A 21,879-nucleotide genomic window follows, 5' to 3' on the forward strand; every position below is an offset into this window, starting at 1 on the left:
ATATTCATTGAAACTGGCTCGAGGTCGCGAAGTAATTGTCAAGGTAAACATGGTATGAACCAGTCATATATGTCTGATAGTCTCAAACGTAAGAAGTTTATCTGTGTCCGACAGAAAGGTCAATCAGAATGTCATGAAATAAACATGATACTCCAGGTCATGGTACATATTGACCGTCCCATGTCCGAGGTTAATTAAGGTCCTAATGCTTCAGATTCTCAAATAAGACCTATAATAAAATGTTTGAACAGGAATTCTTATAGTAATATCCATTTAAGTTATTGAAAAGAAAAAAGTATATATATCTGTTCGTAGTTGATTCATGCTACCAGAATTCTTAATGGGGCATTAACCGTCAAATTAAGAATAACTGATTTGATTCAAATACTCATATTTGATTTACAATATACTGAAACCAAATACCCGAATTACAAAAAGTATGAAATAGATATTTATCAACGCATAGACTCGATAATATATAACAACATTTCGTGTGTATTATAGTCTAAACGCCATATTATTAACCATCGAGATGACTATCAAAGACAGCCGACGGTCAAATAACCGATATACACATACAATATAAAAAGATTGAGACCACGTGCAATTGAATTTTTCGAGATGTCCATGTTATAGGTTAAACAAATAAGTTAATCATCATTTTAACCTGTATAAGAATGATTTCTTTTGTTGGTCTAACTAGTCAACAAAATGGTTCATGTTTGGTTTTTATACACTTTCAGTGTTGACACTTTTTCCCTTAATAATACATGCTCAAACAATCTCTAGATAAGTGGTTAAATTGAAGGTCATATAAACCCATCAATAAGGTCGAATTATTCACTTTTAAGTGAGAAATTCGTCAGCAATATTACATGGCTTCTTTTGACAAAATTGAACTAAACTGCCTGCTAAAAGCGAATTATAAATTCACTATTTCACTTTCATTAAACTTTTTTTCATATATTGTAGCTAATGTCCCTGTAAAGACTGTAAAAAAAAAAACCCTAAAAGCAATGACAATGAACCTTTATTGCTAATCTTCATCTCAAAGTCAAATTCGCGTCTTCAGGTCAAATATACGCACAGCGTGCTGCTAAGTATAATAAATAATTGAAAACGCAATATTTTGAAAGAAGTAATTTAATTTGAACTTTTTAATTTGTCTTCTAATTCTAATATTTTCTTATTCTTTTCCTTATTTTCATGTTCTAGGTAGTTGATTCTATTTTCAAGTCTGCTGAAATTTTCCATGATTCCAGCGTCTCCAGAATTTTCACTGCTGTTTTCCATTTGTAACTGCTTTTCCAGATCTGAAATTTTAAGTAAGCATTATTGTACCCCTTCAAAAATGAATCCCGTCAAACTATGGCTGTACCATTAGCATCAAGCCATTTACATTTTACTATTTTTTGTGCCGTTTTACCTCATACCATTTTTTCCCGGTTAACGGTACAAATATAATTATGTTCGGATTGCCAGTGAGACAAATATTCACAAGAGTCCAAATGGGGTAGACATTACCAATTTTAGGTCACCGTACGGCTTATAAAATTTATGATAAACATACCGTATAGTCATCTATAAAAAACCCCAACATGAAAGATGTGAAACAATTCAAATAAGAAAACTTACGGCCTTATTAAATAACAATTACAATTAGCGAAAAACAATTATTATGACAGACATGAGCTAACGACAATTTTAAAATTTTTTTTTTTTTATATATCTTTTATTATTCTGTCAAACCTTTGCAGTTAAATGGTATACAGACACTACAAAACATCAACAATGCAGACATAAATACATGAATACACAGAACATAATATGTACACTATTTACAATTAATGTATACTGATAGTAGTTAGCCACGAGGGCACACATAGGATTTTATAGGTCTAATGAAAGTACACAGCTTTCTCAATTTAGATTTTTTATTCAAATTCATAATTTTCTTAAACATTATTATATTTGGACGATTTACATATTTTTTATCAATACGTTTGTTTCGTTTTACTGATATCTCTGTGCACATCATAATATAATGATACTCATCTCCAAGATCTTTAGAATTACATGATTTACAATTTCGTCTATCTCTCTGAATATTTGTTCATCTCCCTATCTCAATGGGTAATTTATGGTTGATGGTTCTAAATTTGCATAAAGTATAAATATCACGAAATTCTAAAATATCAAAATAGTTCTCAAAGCCAAAAGTATCCTTAAAAATTGTATGAACCACTGATTACAGGCTCCTGACTGTGGACAATCACATTAAGGATATTGGGATTAAAAATCATTTGTGAGCGCTCAATCACGACCTCAATCAAAACTGTGACAATGGTGTAGCAGGACAACACTGCGAACAAACTGTGGAGAGCATTTGCAAAGGCTTAACTTACTAGAAACACAAACACATACTTCCATATCAATCATTAAACACAAAGCATTGATATAAGAGTACTCGCACTTACTGAAAACTATTTTAAATCCAATATTAACAATTAATAAATAAAATGTAATCATCTTCTCTCAGACTGATTGCTGTATGTTTTGTTTTGTTTTCCCTGTCATTTTTTATTTGTCGTCTAGTTATTCGCACAAGTTTTAGCAAATTTTGTGGACTGCATATTTTTTTCAGTATTTTTATAAACAGTGACATGTTCTTATTTTTTTTGGCAAATAAAGAATATTAACTTTAATTTAAGGTTGTACAAAAAGGGCTACAATGCATTGGACGGTTATAAACATTGTACGCAAGTCACGTTGTTTTAATAATAATAAACAATTATATTTAAAAAGTATACAAATGTTTCTTGCCAGGTTACACTTACCCCTTCTCCCTTTGGTCGTACCATTCACAGCCCTTTTTAAGAGAAACACAGATCGTTTCAGTTCTAAAATTTCTTTCACCATCAATTCCTCCTTGGTCATAGTTTCACCGGTCAACAGAAACATTTCGGTCTCCAAAAAATGAATAGCTTCTGAAAGTTCACTATTACTTTTTCCATCGTCGGCATTCTGTGGGTTGGCTCCATATAGCTCTAGGGTGTTCACGATTTTAGCATTGGTATCTGAGCGCAATGCTCTAAAAAGATCCCTTATAGTTATTTTGTCACAAATCCCAGAACAAATGAAGGAAATGACACAAATGCTGAATAATAAATGACGTTTCATTATCATCCTTGGCTTTATTTTGGAATATCTCTTATCAGTCACCAACTTGACTTAACCTTAAACGAAGATATGTAGGTGCTATGTTGATAATAAATAGGTCCTGTAATACGCATTCGCCGATATCTGTGACCTTAATACTTTTACAAATTTTAATCGATGCTAAAAAAGTGAAAATAAAAGCAGTCTAAATGCACCATTGAAAGTTTGTCGAATCATTAACGAAACCAAGAACGTTATATGGCCTATAATTGCTTATATCAACTTACTTGAACTCTGCAAAATGGATTATTGAACATGTCTAATCGCCAATTACACCATATCTCCTTAATCTTCATATTTATTCGGTCGATTGTTAGACTAGAGAAAATTAATAATGTATTAGTTGAAACAAACTAAATTGACCCCCCTCCCCGAAGTAAAAAAACAAAAATAACTCAAAAACAAAAACAAAAACAAACAAAAATAAAACAAAAACAAAAACAAATTATATATATAACCATGCAAAACGTTTCTGACATAAAAAAAAAATGACGATATTTGTTGAGTTTTTGATTAATTTTTTTTTAGGCAGAATGGGATACTTTGCAAAAAAAAGAGCAGCCTCGATGACAATTTACGGAAATGTAATTCAAGATATTATTAAACTAATTAAAGAAAAGCAGGACCAAATGAGTGAAAAAGAAAGGGCAGGACAGAGAATACAACTAAAATATATATGTATAGGACACAATTTGTCATCCTATAGCCCCCCTCCTCCCCCACCCCCGATAAAAATCAAATTGTAGAGAAGTTCCCGTTTATATGTTGAATTTTTGGAAATATTGAGGATTTTTTTTTTATCGCAGGGATCGAGTACCCATACATTATTATATTACCTGAGCTGTACCAGAGATACATTTATACGTAGTTCCTACATGACATATGTCTCTGGCTATATTTTGACAGAAAAAAGGTTATGTGTGCAAATTTTCATGAAAACGTAAATAGTGCAATTTTTTTAAATTTGATAAATATAGCAAAAATGATGGGTTTTTTTTAACATTTATTATCCGTTTTTTTGATAAATATGAGTTATTTCTGAATAAAAAATGTAGACATTTTTAGGATACTTATAAAAACAGAAATTACAAATTATTTAACAAAAAATAATTTGTGTTGATCTTTTAAAACAATAAAGTTATGTCTTTCTTTCGAAACGGAAAATACGGCCACAAATCCAGACCTGCCAACTATCCCGATTTTCGCGGTATCATCCCGATTTTCATCCCTCAACCCGAATCCCGATATCGGGATCGTAAAACAAGTCAATAACCCGATTTTCACAAAATATACCCGAAAAAATTATTGGTTACCGATTTTGAAGTTTTTCTGATCAATTTTTAAAAATCTATAATTTTACCTGGGGACATATTATGACAAGTTTATATTAACCCTGTGCTAATCAACGGTCACAGCAGGTGTCATAATTTGTTGTTGCAAGTAATCGGATTACCTGATGGGTCATAACAATCCTCAAAATTAGTTAATATTTGTAAACAGAAATTCAGTCAGACGGCCTTTGGTTTTTAACCAATTTATCATATAAGCACAATTTGCAACGTTTACCGTAGTTCCATGACAAAATCATATTAACTAAAAGATGAGAACAGTGTAATGAACTCTTAAGAAAACATCGTTTATCTTGAAATCCATTTAATTTTTGAAATCAAACATGAGTCTGTTGATTTAAAATCGATGCCATTTTGTATACACTTCTACTGTATATAAGCCTCCGCCGGTAAGAGCACCTCTGAACACAAAGAAAGATAACTCAAATTGTATCCATTTTCTCATTAATACTGGCAGACTTAATAAAAATCTGAATTTATTTTTCTAACTTTAGGACATATAGGTTCATGTCTTTTGAGTCGTGGTCTAAAGACAAGCAGGTCTTTGGAGGGGGGAAAGAGGGTTCTTCATTTTAAATCCTTCATTTTTTATTGTCATTTTTCTCTTATCTTTGACTTAAATTGTTTTGTCAATTTTAAAATAAGTACAAGAATCATGCAAATAAAAGAAATCAAGGCTTATATTAGCTTATCATCAGTATACCAAAAGAAAAAAGAAGAGATATGAGACTATTTTAAGAGTAAAAAACAGTGCACGCAGAAATGCCGCAAAAAACTGTAACCCTTAAAAATCTGGTCGCGCACTAAATCCCCCATGGGGATTTTCAAAAGTTGGCAGGTCTGCAAATCCGATTTATGAGCAAAGATCAGCAAATATACAAAATTTCTACCTCATTTTACTCACATGAAGGTATATAAATTTTATTACATATTTGATTTAATCAGGTAAAAAATAGTCTATATGGAAATTTTTATAAAAATGTAAATATGGGATCAAAACTGTTATATGTATCATATGCCTGTGATGAGTTTATTTAACACCACTGAAGCGAAAAGTTAAAATATTTTTTAATGATATTTATTTGGCGTTTAGAAATTATATCATTAGACGTTTGAGAGGGGTAACACAGTAAGTATCATATAGAAAATACAGTATGATGTGAACTAATAAACGGGATTATTTACTTCGATTTTCCTTAAAGGCTAGGCCTGGGTGCACGATTTGTCCTGCAAATACAAAATGTCTAGGCTATCCGTAATAGTTTCTTTCCGCAACCGAACTTGGTTTGTCAGTTACAAAAAACGAAAGGTCAAGAAATATGGCGACAACACTTGGAAATCTTGCTGGCAAAGTTGCTTTAATAACCGGTAAACAATCACATCTTGACAACTAATAATGTTAACTTTTTAATTGGTTTCCAAATATTTAAAAACTCTATACACTTTTAATCTAGAAATTACTTTGCAACCAGATATATTATCGTCCAGCTGTAAATTACATGTATAACGTAACGGTACCCAAATTGCACCGAGTACCCAAATTGCACCTATTTAGCAAAACTAGCAGCGAAAATCTTACAAGATTTTCTAGAGACTAAACAATTTGTTTTTTTATGATTTGATACTAAGCACATCTTTCAACATAGGTAAAACTATTTAGATATGCACAAAACGTTCACAGTATCTATCAACAGATGAAGTATTTACTGAAAAAGCAAAATGTACTGAAACGTCGCCATGCGACGTCATCAAAACGTCATCTTTTTAAAATGAACAAATACAATATGTTACAAGTATCCATTTAAAAAATAATGAAGAGTAAGCATGGACTAATGTCCAATTGTTCAAAATATTTAAAGAAATTAAACAAAAGCTCTGTTACTAGACTTTTGACTATGTGAATTAAAGCATGGAAGCAATTTGGGTACTCCTCATTTCAGAATCATTGATGGTTTGGAGGTCAGTTTAGACCAATTTTTCTATGATTCCATATAGAATAAAAATCAAATTGGTGTACCTTTATAATAAAGAAGGATAGGGCTACAAAATAAACACAGAATGGACATTTTTGTTTTCATGATAAAAAAACGTAGATGAAAAAACTGTCAAAATAGGTGCAATTTGGGTACCGTCACGTTATGCATGCAATATTTGCCACTGGACGTTAACAGGATTGGACAGATAATCATACATGGGTACTATTCAAAATTTTAGATATATTACAAAATCATGTATCAACAAAATTTAACAGTGATAAAAATGTAACACTTGTCTTGTTTCTATCCATGGGAAGCACAGGCACTTGTTTCTATCAATAGGAAGACCCACTATCAACGTATATTTACTGAGAATGAAACACAAAAGAAACATACCCAACTATATCAGTCCTATTCAGGACCGATAACTCTGTCGATGTATACAATATTGTTGAAATGAGAGCAATCGTATTAAAGCCTTATAGGTCTCAGTTGAAATGTAAACAATAAAATATTTTTACAAATGTTAAACTTTATATCGATTCATTGAATGCCTGGATTTAGCTTGAAACATTGAATTAAAAAAAAACAATTTGAATCATATGCAATAAAATCTCGTTGAATATCCTATAAAATAAAAAAAAATCAATTTGAATTAAAATTTGAATCATAATATTTCTTTAAAATAATTATGGAAAAATAAAAATATTTGAATATCTTTTAAGCAAAAAATATTTTTTTGAAAGACATTTTCATAATATTCATATTTTCTTAAAAGTTTATTATGATAGATACTTCGTCTGATTTGAAACGGGAAATTAAGAGAAAGTTCATACATTTATGAAAACTTTTGTATATCGCAAAATTTAAACTCTGGTAATACATGTATACACAGGATGTTTAATGTCACCTGATTGCTTTTGGTTTGCACGTCTACCTGACACTATATTGTTATGTAACATTACAACCCAAGTCAGAGTTCACCTGTTCTGTCAAGGGATGAAAATTTAAAGGTATAGAATATTTATCTATATTAATTTTCGGGCATTGGTTTTTTTTCTCATGGGATGAAAACATTTTTGTTCTACAAGGGATGTATAAATATATTTCTAAAGAAAGATAAAATATACAGAAAAACACCTTTAAAAAAAGAAGAGAAAAAAATTATTATAATTTTATTGTAAACTATTTTCTGGTTACAGTATATCCTGGATATCTGTCAAATAAATGTTCCCGTGTCACACTTAAAATATTTTTTTTTATCAAGAAATTTTGAAAGCAATCATATCGAAATATCACCAAAGAAAAGAACAGAAACATCAGAGATTCTGCATGAAAATATTAATATAATCTAGGAAAGTTTTACTATACAAATCCTTGATTTGATGCAACATTTCCATATTATGGGATATACATCATCCGCCATTTTGAAAAATCCCGAAAAATTCCATTTTTTAAATCGATATTTGACCGACTTTAACTTGAAATTAAACTGTTTTAAGTAGCATTCTTCGCCAGATATATGTTTTAATATACTTAATCGATTTGCAAAGTTTGTTTTTAATGTACGGAATTTCTTTATTTGTTGTACAAGTAGCCATGGGTATCGGTAATTTAGCATGGAGGCAACAGAGAAATGACGAGAAAAGTGCATGTTTTTACAAGTCTAAAATGACCGACTTTAATCAAAAATTAAACTGTTAGGACCAACATTGTTTGATAGAAATATGTTTGAATATCAAGGATTGATTTGCAAAACTTAGAAAACGGGTCAGGTTTATGAGAAAATTAAACTTTATTGAAGCATCAATGCATTTTATATGGGGAAGTATAATACAAAATGGCGGCTAGAATTACATCACAAAAGTCACGTGATGTCTAACTTAGTTGGATATGTCCAGCACCTCAAAAATATAAGAATAAAAAAAAATATAAATATTCATGAATTCTGTGCCTAATAGATTATTATTACATTATCAGGAGCGAGCTCTGGTATAGGTGCAGCTACAGCAGAATTGTTTGCTAAACTTGGTGCCTCATTAGTTTTAACTGGACGTAAGGTGGACAATTTGAAAGCTGTTGGTGAAAAGTGTACCCAGTGTAGTGGGAATACAGTAAGAAATTCTTAGAATGGCCTTATTAATCATGTTAATAACAAAACAATTTACAAAAAACAAATATGACAGACATGTACCAATGACATCTACAGAGTCCTGACTTAGGACATGCTCATAAAGAATGTGAGCAGGAGGGATTCAAACATTTGAACATGTTTGTGAGCGCTCAACCATCCCTTAAAAAACTGGGACAGTAGTGTAACAGCTCAATATAAGAACAAACTGACATGACTAAAGTTAAACTACTCAAAGTTTAAGCTGTTAATTTTCTTATTTGGTCTCATGTGGAGAGTTGTCACATTAGTAATGATACAACATCTTCTTTTTTATAAATATTAGTTGCAATGGGCTTACCTCAAATGATCTCTCACAAAGCGAAATATAACTAACATAAAGATATAGTATGCCACATATTTCGTTGGTTCATTAACATGACTAAACAAGGAAGCTCGAGCTGGTAAGGATGTCTAAGGACACTTAATCAGCCATTTATATTGATTTATATTGATAATATGCCATAAATTTTGGTTTAAATGCTTTTAAGCATATTTTAAATACTTTTTCTTTCTATTTAGTATCAAAATATTTGTTTGCTTAAGCTTTGAAATTAGTGAAATTGTTTTATAATTACTTTATATAGCACAATAATGGTGTTCATGGTTTTTTTTTTAGCCATTACTGATACCTGGTGATTTGAGCAAGGAAGATGACACCAACAACTTAATGAAAATAACAATAGAGCATTACAAGAGGCTCAATGTACTGGTATGTTGTCAAAAATATTGTGGATCTGGTGTCAGACCTGTTTTTGGTCTGATTATAATAGATGAGCCTACTTTTATATGATAATGTGATTATAAACTTCACCCTTGTAGATTTCAAAAAAGAGCAGGCTAATGCCGCTACAAGGCAGCACTCCCACCCGCAAAGTGGAAAGGGATTAGTATAAGTTGAAAAACTTGTTTCCCAATCCACTAGTATAAATATGTTTAAACTAACTTGGCCGTTTTTATACATGTTATAGTGGTTATTTGATTAATAGACCAAACATGTCAATATTATTTAATAATCTTAGTAGGACTTCATTTTTGATAAGTTGATTATGTTGTTAGAAAAATAATTAAGGATTACAGGATTATATTGGCACAAAATTTGTGATAATGTGATTAGGTAGATACTTCCATGAGGGGCCTCATAGATGGAGAAAAACTTCAATATGCAAAAAGATCAGCAAGACGAGATCCACAAATGAGTGTAATGGCTGAATTCTTTAGTCGACTCTGAATTAGAGTAGTTGCTCTTTAAGGATGAATTTTATTAATTTTCAGTGTTTTTATATGACTGCAAAAATTGAAAATTTTTTGGTAGTATATTGGTATGACGTTGGCGTCAGCGTCGTTGTCATCGTCGTCGTCGTTTAATTTTTCTCATTTCAGATTTCATAAATAAAAAGAAAATTTCTTCAAACATTTTTTTGAGAGGATTAATATTCAACAGCATAGTGAATTGCTCAAACTAAGGCAAAAAACAAATTTTTAAAAGTTTATTAGACCACATTCATTCTGTGTCAGAAACATATGCCGTGTCAACTATTTAATCACAATCCAAATTTAAAGCTGAATCCAGCTTGAATGTTGTGTCCATACTTGCCCCAACGGTTCAGGGTTCAACCTCTGCCGTCGTATAAAGCTGCGCCCTGCGGAGCATCTGCTTACCCATTATCTTGAAAACAATAGTGTACACATGTATTTAGATAGAAAATTTTGAATAACAAAAATTATCAACAAAAGATCCTACAAACAAATCAAAGTATACTCTCTTTTGTGCTTCGGGCAAAAACTGATGAAAGAAACTGTAAACAGACAAAAAATATTAATAATAAAGAAAAAAAAAAAAAGAAGAGATTTTTGTTCTGAATTATATTCTAGCTCTTCTGTCTACAATGTAAGAGATCTTCTGAAGATGCACAAGACCTAGGTGAACTGCATTAGCTTGTTAGATCCTTTAGTTTTCCATTTTCTACCAGTTTTAAATAAATGATTAGGTCATTGAGCTACTAACTATCAGACTTGGGGTCAATTACATTGGAATGTAATTAATTAAATTACACATTACATTGCAAAAATGGTCAATTACACTAATTACACATTACACAGTTTTTGAAATGTAATTAATTAAATTACAATTACTTTACTAAAGTAATTAATTAAATTACAATTACTTTACTAAAGCAATTAATTAAATTACACATTACATTTCATCATAATATTTGTTAACCAATATTATACATGTATGTGTAAAATATTCATGTAAACATAGTTTAAGCATTGCATTTGATAATCATGAGTAAGTTTAATATTTTGTCATTTAGTCTGCATCTCTCTGGTCTGTACACAATGGTACACTTTGACAGTCATTCTCAAAAGTATTTCTATAGGAGCTAATGTGGCATATATCACTTGAGTAGAACATGGAGGTATTATACTTCAGTAACCAGTAGATGTGTTGATAGAAGAGGAAATTAGTTCCTATTAACTTGCCAATACATTAAGGGGTATTTTGACATCTCAGAAATGAAGTTATTTAAATAAAACATAGCATGAATAAAGAAATTATAAATAAATAAATAAATAAAAAAAAATCACTTAATAATTATTAAAAGGTATCCTTGTCACAACATTGAAAATAATTTTTAGTACAAACAATGTGTATAATGTCTATATCTTAGCAATATTTTGCTAATTAGACAAAATACATGTAATAGTGGCATTGCCCCTGGACATTTCAATCTGATTAATTGCTGTTTGTTTTTACAGCTGTTAATTTTTATCTCTATAATCCTTTTGTGTATACTAATTTGACAAAATGATTGTGTGCAGTAAATTTGAATTCGAAATGAACTCTCATAAAGATTTTTCACACTTTTTTTGTTTTTGTTTAACATGGTGATTTATTACTTTTCAATCTATTTAGTTAAAGATCTTTCTTAAAAACATGTTTTTTTTCAAATCATAAGACTATTCAGAAAAAATTCTGTTGGTCAAATAAGTAATATAAAAACTTTAGAATAGATTACAGAAAGTATGTGATATCAATATTTGAAAAATAAATATAACTTTACAATTTATATTATTAAACATAAATCCTTATCATAAACACCTTAAAAGTACATGTAATTGAAATGTAATTCAAAAGTAATTGAGCATTACATGCTTTTTTCATTGTAATTAATTAAATTACCATTACAAGTAATTAAAAAAATGCTCAATTACACATTACATTCAATTACATGGAAAATTGTAATGCATTACACTTAATTACCATTACATTTTCAATTACCCCATCCCTGCTAACTATAATTATAAAACTAAAAATCAGAAAAAAAGTGCAAGCAAAAACTACTTCTTAGTCTAAGTTCTTTTTTAATTTATTATCAAATGAAGCAGGAGACATTTTTTTCTTTACAATTTTAGACCATATTGTTACCAATAGCTGTGTTTGGGACTTTTCCATGTGGTAAACATTAATTTTCCTTTAAGATATAAATCATGTAAATGTATCAAAATACCATATATATGTAAACATATTGAAGGGACAACATATTTTAAATATATTTATTTCATAATGCACAAAGACCAACTCTTAAAAATTCAAGGAAAGGGAAAATATTTTCCATTAACTTTATAAACTGTACATTTACTGTACATTGAAAACAAAGTACTTTGACCAGTTTTAGCTTTAGTTTGTAACCCGGATTTGTTTTTTCTCTATCGATTTATGAATTTCGAACAGCGGTATACTACTGTTGCCTTTATTTTCAAACATAAATCATAGGTTAGCTATAATGGTTTACTTTTATAAATTGTGACTTGTATGGAGAGATGTCTCATTGGCACCCATACCACATCTTCTTATATCTAATTAAAGGTCAAATTTAACAAATTTAATATATATATTGTATTATATGTATACTAATAAAAGAATACTTCTGGCAGCTGCTGACATGTAATTTCATATTTTTGTAGAGCACATTTAGCACAGCTTAAAAAAAAACTGTATTTGGCTATTTTATAGATAAAATTTAGTTTTCAAATTAACAGGATTGATAGTAATGGCGGGCGGGCATAGTCGGAAGGGGTAAGCAATCCTGTTGAAATATTATGGCCTGTGGTTACTTTATAATTAGAATTTAATTCATGGAGGGGTAAAATAATATGTAACTTCTGCCATCCTACATAAAATTCCTACAGCCTTGTGATAACAAAGTGTTTTTTTTTTTCATCAGGTAAACTGTGCAGGTGTTATAGAGCTAGGAAGTATAGAAAATACCAGTTTAGACCAGTTTGATAGGATGTTCAACATCAATGTTAGGTAAGTGAGGCATTTAAGTATATCTTTATATGTACATAATCAAACCTTAGTGGCAAATCAAGTGGAGGGGTTCCCATTTTTTAATATCAATGCAATTGAATGGGAACAAATATTTGGAACCCCTTGCTTTGTTCACATTTGGAACCTGGCCCCTCCTTTTAAACATTGCTGTATCCACCCTGAACATTTAAAATACAGTGAGGACTAGAGTAAACAGACCTTAAAAGAGAAGTAACTTTTGTATAAAGTTTAAATGCATAGATTTAACTATGGAAATGGGGAATATGTCAAAAAGACAACAACCCGACCGAACAGCAGACAAAAGAGGAATACCACCAATGGGTATTCAACACAGCGGAAAAATCCTTCACCCAAAAATAATCCTCAGCAGGCCCCTAAATAAAATTGTGTACTAGTTCATTGAAAATGGATGTCATACTAAACTCTTAAACATATAAAGGAAATTAAATTAAAATACATTCAAGACTAACAAAGGCCAGAGGCTCCTGACTTTGGACAAGTTCTATTTTAGCTTTAATGATTGTTGAGGTGCTAATCTGACAGCCTCTTGTTTTTTTTATATATTTTAGATCAATATATCATCTAACCATGTTAGCAGTGCCACACCTTGTAGACACCAAGGGAACTATTGTCAATGTTTCCAGTGTTAATGGCATGAGATCAGTAAGTGTTAATAGTCTTCATTACAAATTTATTTCATTTAATTAAAAATTGTTGGAGATATTCAAAGTGAAAGCTTGTTAAACAATCTGAAATATCCATTTATATTGTATTTACAAATGCATGCATATTTATAATTATCATAAGTATCATAATATTACTGGGCTTCAGAATTTTACAATTTGAGTAAACAATGTATATATATTTTTTTTAAACTTTTCCCTGATTTCCAAATGTAAGCATACTCTGTACCTTCCTTTTGCAATGTTGATATACAGCAGAATCTTAAATCATTTTCAATCACCAACAGTCAAAGTATTTAACAGAAAAAATATTTTTTTTTATAAAACATTTTTCTATACCGGGTAGTCTTGATTGAAAGAGATAGAAATAGAATATAATACATTGTCTTTAGGTGTTAGTTTCTATTTATTTCTGGTAAATAATATAGAGAATGGAAATGGGGAATGGAAACAACAACCCGACCAGAGAGCAGACAACAGTCCAGGCCACCAATTGGTCTTCAATGCAGCAAGAAACTCCCGCACCCGGAGGTGTGCTTCATCTGGCCCCTAAACAAAAATGTAAACCAGTTCAGTGATAATGGATGTCATACTAAACACTGAAATATACACTAGAAACTAAAATTAAAAATCACACAAGACTAACAAAGGCATAATGACAAAGGCCAGAGACTTCTGACATGGGACAGGGGCAAACATGTAGTGGAGTTAAACATGTTTTTGAGATCTCAACACTCCCTTATACCTCTAGCCAATGTAGAAAAAAACAAACACACAACAATACACACAGTAAAACTCAGTTCAAGAAAAGGCCTAGTCGGATGTCAGAATAGGTTACAATATACAAATAATAGTAATCCATTGTTTTTTTTCCTTTCAGTTCCCTAATGTTCTTTCATACTGTATGTCTAAGAGTGCTCTTGACCAGTTTACCAGATGTACAGCATTAGGTTTGTATTCATTATAAAGGACCAATTTATTATACCCCCGCTTTAAAAAAGGGGGATATACTGTTTTACCTCTGTCTGTCCTTCCGTCAGTCAGTCCGTCCGTCCCATGAATATTTTTCGTCGCATTTTTCTCAGGAACTACAATACAAGGATTTCTGAAATTTGGTTTCAGGGTTTATCTAAGTCAGTTATACCGTGTGATGCGTTTTCAGATTGATCACTTGACAACTTCCTGTTTACCGAACACTTGTATGATTTTACACATGATAGCCAAGTTGAAAATTTTCGTCACATTTTTCTCAGGAACTACAATACAAGGATTTCTGAAATTTGGTTTCAGGATTTATATAAGTCAGCTATACCGTGTGATGCGTTTTCAGATTCATCACTTGACAACTTCCTGTTTACCGAACACTTGCATATTTTTACACTATTAATATTATCCACTTGCGGCGGGGGTATCATCAGTGAGCAGTAGCTCGCAGTTTCACTTGTTCTATATACTGTGAAATTATTTATCTTTGTGGGTATCAATTTTACGTGGATTGAGGAAAATTTGTATTTTTTGGTTTACATTTTGAAAATATTATCCAGAATGCATTAAATTCTGAAATGGAGTATAAGTCAAGCAGATAGAATTGTTTTAACATATATATACAAAGATCAAATTGATTTAGAGCACAACTATATAGCAGACAGACTTTTCTCATTATTTATTTAAAATAAAAATTCACCATATATAAAAAAAAATGCATCAGATTAGCTCCCTTTTTACTGCTTTTGTAAAATTGTGTTTTATTCACAAGTTAACACTTTCTTTACCGGATTGAACTGGATATATATATTTAAGCTCAGATTTATTAAAGAATGGGTGTTGGAAACTATGGGCAAATTTAAATTAATTATTTTTATGAATAAACTTTTTTATATAAAAGATTTGTTTCAAAGCAAAACATCAATGATCGCCTATTTGCTCTTTTTTCAGAGCTGGCTCCTAAACAAGTCAGAGTAAACAGTGTGAAGTGAGTATTAACATTTAATCAGATGAAACCCCAAACTACTTAAATTGGTCACAGGGTCGGAGGGGTCCTGATCCCGAAACCCTGGGCTAAAAAACATGAAATCCAGAGGTCCCAAAATTAAAGAAATTTAAATCCCAACATCCTGAAATTCGAAAAAAGAATTCCCAGATCCCGAAAGGATCAATCCCGATATCCCTAGCTTAAAAACACCTAATCCTGACGTCCAGAAAAAGGTCCTGCTCCCCCCTCATGAATAGAAAATGGGATTAAGCAAAGGCATAGTAATTATTCTCTACATTACAGACGACAGACACACACAAAACACTAACACCACTTTTAGCAAATTCAAATATGCAGACAGCCCATTTTACGTCATGGAAGCCAGTTAGTATATAATATATAATCCTGACATATCATGAAATAAATATATAAAACAGTTAATTGGCACTTTCATTCACCAATTATATGTTAAAAAACCAGCGACCTATTGGAAGATGCATGTTTGATAATAAACTCATCATAGATACGAGGATTAAATTTTGTATTTACGCCAGACGAGTATTTCGTCTATAAAAGACTCATTAGTGTCACTCAAATCCAAAAAAGCTAACAAGGCCGAATACAGTATGAAGTTGAAGAGCATTGAGGACCAAAATTCCTAAAAGTTTTTCCAAATACAGCTTAGGTAATCTGTTCCTCAGGTAGAAAAGCCTAAGTATTTAAAAAAATCAAAAGTTTTTTAAACAAATTACCCGTCATTGATAGTCAAGGCTAACCAGGAAAAGCTGCATTATGAAAACCTGTAACCTATGTCAAATGGTTGAAAATGAAAACTTGTTATACCAGTATTTTCCAGAAACACAAGAGTTAATTTGATATAAAAACATGATCATATTAATCTTTACTGTATTAAACATTATTACCAGTTAATGAAAGTTGAAATCTTACAATTTGACCGATAAAAGATTGTATTCACCTACTTGGATGTCTTCCTTCCTTTGTTCATACCTAAATAATTTAATTTTTGATGTAACACGTCTTCTGATTTGCTGACGTTATTTTGTTATCAGCCCATAGACATAATTTAATCATGTGACCGTGACATCATCAACATTTTTTCATGGTTTTCTATGGTTTAAAATGGAATTTAGAATTAAATTATAAGAAATGACTGTAATATTTTTTCTGTCTATTCGAAATAACATAAAAATGTGGTGCACACTGTTAAATAACCCGCTACACGCGTTATATAGTGTACACCACATTTTTATGTTATTTCTTCATAGACAGACAAAATATTACAGTCATTCCTTAATTGTGGTTCAACTGAAATCATGCACATGGAAATTATCATCATAATATATTTAATTTGCATTATATGGTGTCTGATTAATTTTAATATGAAATATTATGCTTGATAAAGTTAAGAACCTGTTACCTTCGTATGTCTTTTTTTAAAAGAAAATCTATGCTAAACATTCACTAAACTATGTTGTATTTCAGTCCTGGGGTAACAGTAACAGAACTACAGAAGCGTGGGGGTCTAGATGAGGAAGCTTATGCAAAGGTCAGTGATTCAAATTACTTAGTACGACTGTTGCCACATGTGAAACAGCATTATTGAACAAAGGGTGAAAATTTGAAATTAATTATTGCAATTGCCTGAAATGGTGCCTACAAATAATGCTATCAAAATTTAAAATGGGAGTTCTTGTTTTGGCGGAACCCATCCTGTGGCAATTTTTCGCAGTAAAAAGACACCGCAAAAATTTCTGAATTTCAGCAACTCTTTATATAAACATTAATACATGCAGGCATAACAAAACAATTGTACACTGTCAAAATTATATGGTAGAAACAATGATCAATTGATGTCTGTTTAACATCCAGTGTCATATATATATAACATGCTGTCTCAGGAGGATAACATGGGATGCTCTTCAACTTCGTACTTTATTTGACCTTTTTAACTTTTTTGGATTTGAGCGTCACTGATGAGTCTTTTGTAGACGAAACACGCGTCTGGCGTATGTACAAAATTTAGTCCTGGTATCTATGATGAGTTTATTTATTAATTTGATATCAAATAAAGATATGGTACTAATCCTACATGATTGATCTGATTTTAAAACAAACATTGTAGAACTTAAATGAAAAATTACACTTTATAAATTTTGTGCTGCCAAAGCACTTTTTTGAAAAAAACACCTAAATAAGGTATGATTTAATCTAAACATTTGAAAGCCAGGGATGTGAGATATGTAGAAACAATAGAAGCTGTATATATATATATGAACAAGAGGGACACTATAAAAACCAAGTTTGTCTGAAGTCACTTTTGCTTGAGGGAATCGGAATCTTACAATGTAGTTAAATTACATTAAACTAAATTTTATTTTATCAAGTTATTCTTATGTTTTTAATAAAGGAAGGACCATAAGCATTATAAGACCAAAAGTAGTTTATCTAATTATAGTTATAGAAAAAAAAGTAAGAACTGAAAAATTTATCTAGACTTCTCAATTGTTGTTTGGAAATTCTGCTACCCATTATGCAATTTTCATTTTGCAGTAGGCCCGAGAACACAGTTATTTCGTAGTGCATTTCTTTTAGACAATAAATTCAAATTAAAAAAATCGCACCTGCTCTTTCTCAAAAAGCTTTTTACAGTGTAGTGTAATACCAGTGAGACAAATAATATCAAAATTATAGAAACTTCTACCAGCTCTAACTCAAAATATTGACAATTCTGTGTTAAGGGGGTGTAAAATTCAGTTTGACAGCTTCAGACGTGATAAAATTTGACCTTTTAGAACTGGACCAATTCACTACTTAACATAAAGATTCAGCACCAAATTTTTTTTGGCATGTAATTACATCCCCCAACTTAATATTTCATGCATTTAATATCAAGAAATAAATTGGGAAAGTATATCAAATAAAACATGCAAGTTATACACTGTTTACACTAGGGACTATATTCGTAGACAACGAAAACCAAAGGACGATAACTGTGTCCTTGGACCGGCCCGAGAACACAGTTATTTCGTAGTGCATTTCTTTTAGACAATAAATTCAAATTAAAAAAATCGCACCTGCTCTTTCTCAAAAAGCTTTTTACAGTGTAGTGTAATACCAGTGAGACAAATAATATCAAAATTATAGAAACTTCTACCAGCTCTAACTCAAAATATTGACAATTCTGTGTTAAGGGGGTGTAAAATTCAGTTTGACAGCTTCAGACGTGATAAAATTTGACCTTTTAGAACTGGACCAATTCACTACTTAACATAAAGATTCAGCACCAAATTTTTTTTGGCATGTAATTACATCCCCCAACTTAATATTTCATGCATTTAATATCAAGAAATAAATTGGGAAAGTATATCAAATAAAACATGCAAGTTATACACTGTTTACACTAGGGACTATATTCGTAGACAACGAAAACCAAAGGACGATAACTGTGTCCTTGGACCAGTAGCTATAGGCAGTAAGAATTCCATCACAACACATTTTGTACAAAGTTTTATTGATATTTTAATCTGGAGTCATGTTGCTTAAATGTATTTTTTTTATACTAAATACTGTGAAAGTACTAATTCGTGGGTATCAATTTTCGTGGTTTGAGCAATATTTACATGTTCGTGGGTTTTTAAATTCGTGGATTTTAGTTTTCTAAAAAAATGAATAATTGAAAAATTAAAGCCTTTAGAAACGAATGTTACAAATAGATTGAAGGAAATTGCAAAGTAAACATTGACCCGTGTAAATCGTAGTGATAACACTAATGAACCCATGATAAAGTGATCAACATATTAAAGACCATCAAAGGTGTTAATTAGGCCATAAACATTTCACCTAAAGAAAACAGTAACATAAACAAATACTTTAAATGTATCTTGAATTGTCAAATAATTCTTATTAAAATCAAGCCCAGCATGAAATTATCATTTCCCATATGTCAAACTGTATACATGTACGAGAACTATGAGGATATAAAATGAACACTTTATCATACTAGCATATCAACACCGGACATCTGACTTTCATCGATCAAAAATATTTTTATGAGAATTAAAAGATCAAAAGTAATTGTTCAGTTTAGGTTATTAAAGATTAAATGGGTATAATCCTGCATGCGGTTGTAGTTCTGTGACTGCTATAAAAGTATTCTCAGATTTGGCGTTATTCAATATATATTCTCTAGATTATATCAGTAGTCAAACCTACCGATGGGGATCTTTCCATGTCTTGATTTGGACAATGGTTGTTTTATTTCGTTGGACACTTAAATTCGTGGATAAAGTCATCCACGAAAACCACGAAAATTGGTACCCCACGAATAAAAGTACTTTCACAGTACCTAATTCTTATATAATATTCAGAGACATGTATACTGTCTCTGATTTATTTGAAGACTTTATTATTTTCACACGTGTCCTATCTTTTTCTCCAGTTCCTAGAGAGATCTAAGGAAACCCATGCTTTAGGTCGCCCAGGACAACCAGATGAAGTGGCAAAAGCTATTGCCTTCTTAGCGTCAGATGATTCTTCTTTCATTACTGGAGCATGTGTACCTGTTGACGGGGGAAGACATGCCATGTGTCCAAGATAAGATATTCCATCAATTACAGTGACTGTTGATGTAATATATGAAGTGACTGTGTATTACAATATTTTGATAATATCTATCTCTGTAATAAAATTTACATAAGATTGAATGTCCCTTTATTTAATATAGGATTTCGCTATATTTTTCTATATATGAACTTTATCTTATACTTAATAGAAAAATGAAATAAAAAAAATGGGGTCACTATTCATTTAAGCTCACAATCTGCCTTCGAAAGAAGCATACATTTTTGTTAATGTCCTTTTTTTCTGTTGAACTAATAGGAGAAAAAGCGGTAATATCGAAATAAAAAAAAGAACTAAATTACAGAAATTGATTAAATTTTAGTTGTTTAGTTTATGTACAGCTTATTCGAAAACAACAATAAAAAATATAGGTCACCGATGAGTTAGAAAAGGTATTTCAATTTTAATGTTAAAAAATGGCATTTTTGCACCAAAGGGAGATAATTTGGAGCTTTTTCAATGATATCTACATTTTAAAAGTCACCCGGGGCCAACACGGATTGATTTTTTGGAATGATTTTTGTTCCATATTATTAAGTAACAACTACTAAAGGTAATTAATAAATTTTGTAATGAAATATAAATGTTTAATTTTTTGATGAAAATCTTATACCCGGAGCCTCCTTAATATCATTCATCTCTGTTTTACGAGAATTTTTGCAGATTTTTTTAAAAATTAGTATGAATGAAAAATTAAGAGTACATCTACCTATATATCTTTTTGTTAATGAAATCTTTATATCCAAAATTTGCTTAAGTGTGGACTTATATTTTGTACGAATTTAAAATAAACATGATTTTTCGAAAAAAAACAAATGGAATATGTATTTAAAAAAAAAATAATCAGTGTATGTTTAAACTAGTCACACATATGTAATATTAATGTACCAGGTAGATTCAATATTAACAGTTATGTTTTATGAAGAGTATCATACAGTATACTGTAGTATTTTGCTTTTTAAGTGGTTATTTTTATTTTGCAACTACATGTCGAATAGAGTATAATATGTTGACATATACTACCTATACTATTAAATGGTATGATAAAAATCAAAGGACAGAGTTAGAATAAGAATAATTGTATCTATCTATTGTGTCTTTTGTTTATTCAGGATAAATGAAATTTGTGGTTTTAAAGAAAATAATTTAAATATATTTTTAACAAGTGTGAAATCTTGTTCTCTTTTTTTATATATTTTTTTATCAATTGCTGTCCACAGCAGTCATCACATCAGAAAACAGTAGTTGTCCTTGTCAGTTGTCATATCTATCACCAGTTAGTGTCCTTGTCAGTTGTCAGATCCAGTTAGTGTCTTTGTCAGTTATTAGATCAGTCACCAGTTAGTGTCCTTGTCAGTTGTCAGATCCAGTTAATGTCTTTGTCAGTTATTAGATCAGTCACTAGTTAGTGTCCTTGTCAGTTGTCAGATCCAGTAAGTGTCTTTGTCAGTTGTCAGATCAGTCAGTTGTCAGATCAGTCACCAGTTAGTGTCCTCGTCAGTTGTCAGATCAGTAACCAGTCAGTGTCCT

General features: G+C 30.8%; 1 protein-coding gene across 2 annotated transcripts; it reads left to right on the top strand.

Annotated features, from left to right (window-relative positions):
• Positions 1-5,839: 5,839 nt before the first annotated feature.
• On the top strand, positions 5,840-21,522 carry LOC139491858 (uncharacterized oxidoreductase MexAM1_META1p0182-like). Of its 2 annotated transcripts, XR_011656655.1 has the most exons (10): positions 5,840-5,936; positions 8,525-8,658; positions 9,334-9,426; positions 12,947-13,032; positions 13,623-13,716; positions 14,617-14,686; positions 15,672-15,708; positions 17,212-17,275; positions 20,168-20,433; positions 20,969-21,522. XR_011656655.1 is itself a non-coding variant. In XM_071279768.1 (9 exons), the coding sequence occupies exons 1-9, from the start codon at positions 5,888-5,890 to the stop codon at positions 20,324-20,326; spliced, it is 786 nt and encodes a 261-aa protein (XP_071135869.1). In that variant the 5' UTR covers positions 5,849-5,887; the 3' UTR covers positions 20,327-21,522. The 2 variants fall into 2 exon arrangements, 1 of the variants encoding a protein (XP_071135869.1); XM_071279768.1 differs by having other exon boundaries at positions 5,849-5,936; positions 20,168-21,522.
• Positions 21,523-21,879: the final 357 nt, after the last annotated feature.

Source organism: Mytilus edulis, chromosome 10 (assembly GCF_963676685.1).
Source record: "Mytilus edulis chromosome 10, xbMytEdul2.2, whole genome shotgun sequence".
In the NCBI taxonomy this organism is placed as follows: Eukaryota; Metazoa; Mollusca; class Bivalvia; order Mytilida; family Mytilidae; genus Mytilus; species Mytilus edulis.